Below are 1,006 nucleotides of genomic sequence, written 5' to 3' on the forward strand. Positions count from 1 at the left end.
TATTGTTCCAGCGAATGCATCGACGGGCTGATTAAGCTTTCTCGTAAATTACAGGGGCGCGACTCTTCCGGCGCGAGCATACGCGTTGATCATCGGAATCCTCTTTGGCACCGGTGCTAGAGGGTGCGCCTTCCCTCGCGGGTAATTCTTGCGATTGCGGCCGATCCCTCTTCCCGCGTGTCCAGGAAATATTTGTCGCGTTCAGATAACGAGGACAGCGGTCGCGGGCCGCTCGGACGCCGATCCGATCGAATCGTCATCAGGGGATTCGCGGAGGTGTAGCATCGCCCCGGCAGGCAAATCCTCGCGATCAAGCGTGCACACGCTTGTCGCCGGCAATTTGCACGTCGAATCGTCCAATGATATTTCAGCGCGGCGGAGTCCGATCATGCGTTCGATAGAATCCCGGTGCGGGTAGAAGAGGACGAGAGGAGGAGCTGATCGGGTGGAAAGCGCGTGTTCCGCGAGTGCGGCGAGAGCAGGATCGTAAACCGCGGCTCCCGACCGCGCTGGCCGATTTGTGTTCACGCGCGGAAAATACGTGCGTGACCAGTGTGGGATCGATTCTGATTTTGTGGCTGTGCAAGCGTGTTTGTGCCTCTGTGCGGCAACGGCAACGGTAACGGCAACGGCCCCGGCTCCGGGACACCGAGGCAAAGCAGTGTCAGCGAGAGGCGGAGAAAGGGGCCACCCGAGGAAACCTGGGAGGAACGTTAAATGAATGTTGTTGCAAGGCTCGGCTGTGATCGTGAGAGTAGAATCGGTGCACGGTGTGATCGGCCGATTTCAATTCATAAATGTGCGAGCGGTGGAGCCTACAATGGTGGCTCGGCTCCCGCAACAAGTTCTTCTGCTGCTCGTACTCGGTGAGTCCAACAACACCGCTCTCTATCTCTACCTCTCTCAATCTTCCTCTCTATCTCTATCTTTCTCAATCCTCCTCTCTATCTCTATCTCTCAATCTCACTCTCTCTCTCTCTCTCTCTCTCTCTCTCTCTCTCTCTCT

The 1,006-nt window shown here is 56.6% G+C and overlaps 1 protein-coding gene across 1 annotated transcript in view; it reads left to right on the forward strand.

Moving 5' to 3' along the window:
* Positions 1-721: 721 nt before the first annotated feature.
* Neto (Neuropilin and tolloid-like) overlaps positions 722-1,006 on the forward strand; it is a 189,900-nt gene continuing 189,615 nt past the window's right edge. Inside the window, exon 1 of the mRNA XM_078191608.1 lies at positions 722-866. Coding sequence (XP_078047734.1) covers positions 722-866 — 145 coding nt within the window. The remainder of the gene's footprint in view (positions 867-1,006) is intronic.

The sequence above is a fragment of the Augochlora pura genome, chromosome 2 (genome assembly GCF_028453695.1).
Source record: "Augochlora pura isolate Apur16 chromosome 2, APUR_v2.2.1, whole genome shotgun sequence".
In the NCBI taxonomy this organism is placed as follows: Eukaryota; Metazoa; Arthropoda; class Insecta; order Hymenoptera; family Halictidae; genus Augochlora; species Augochlora pura.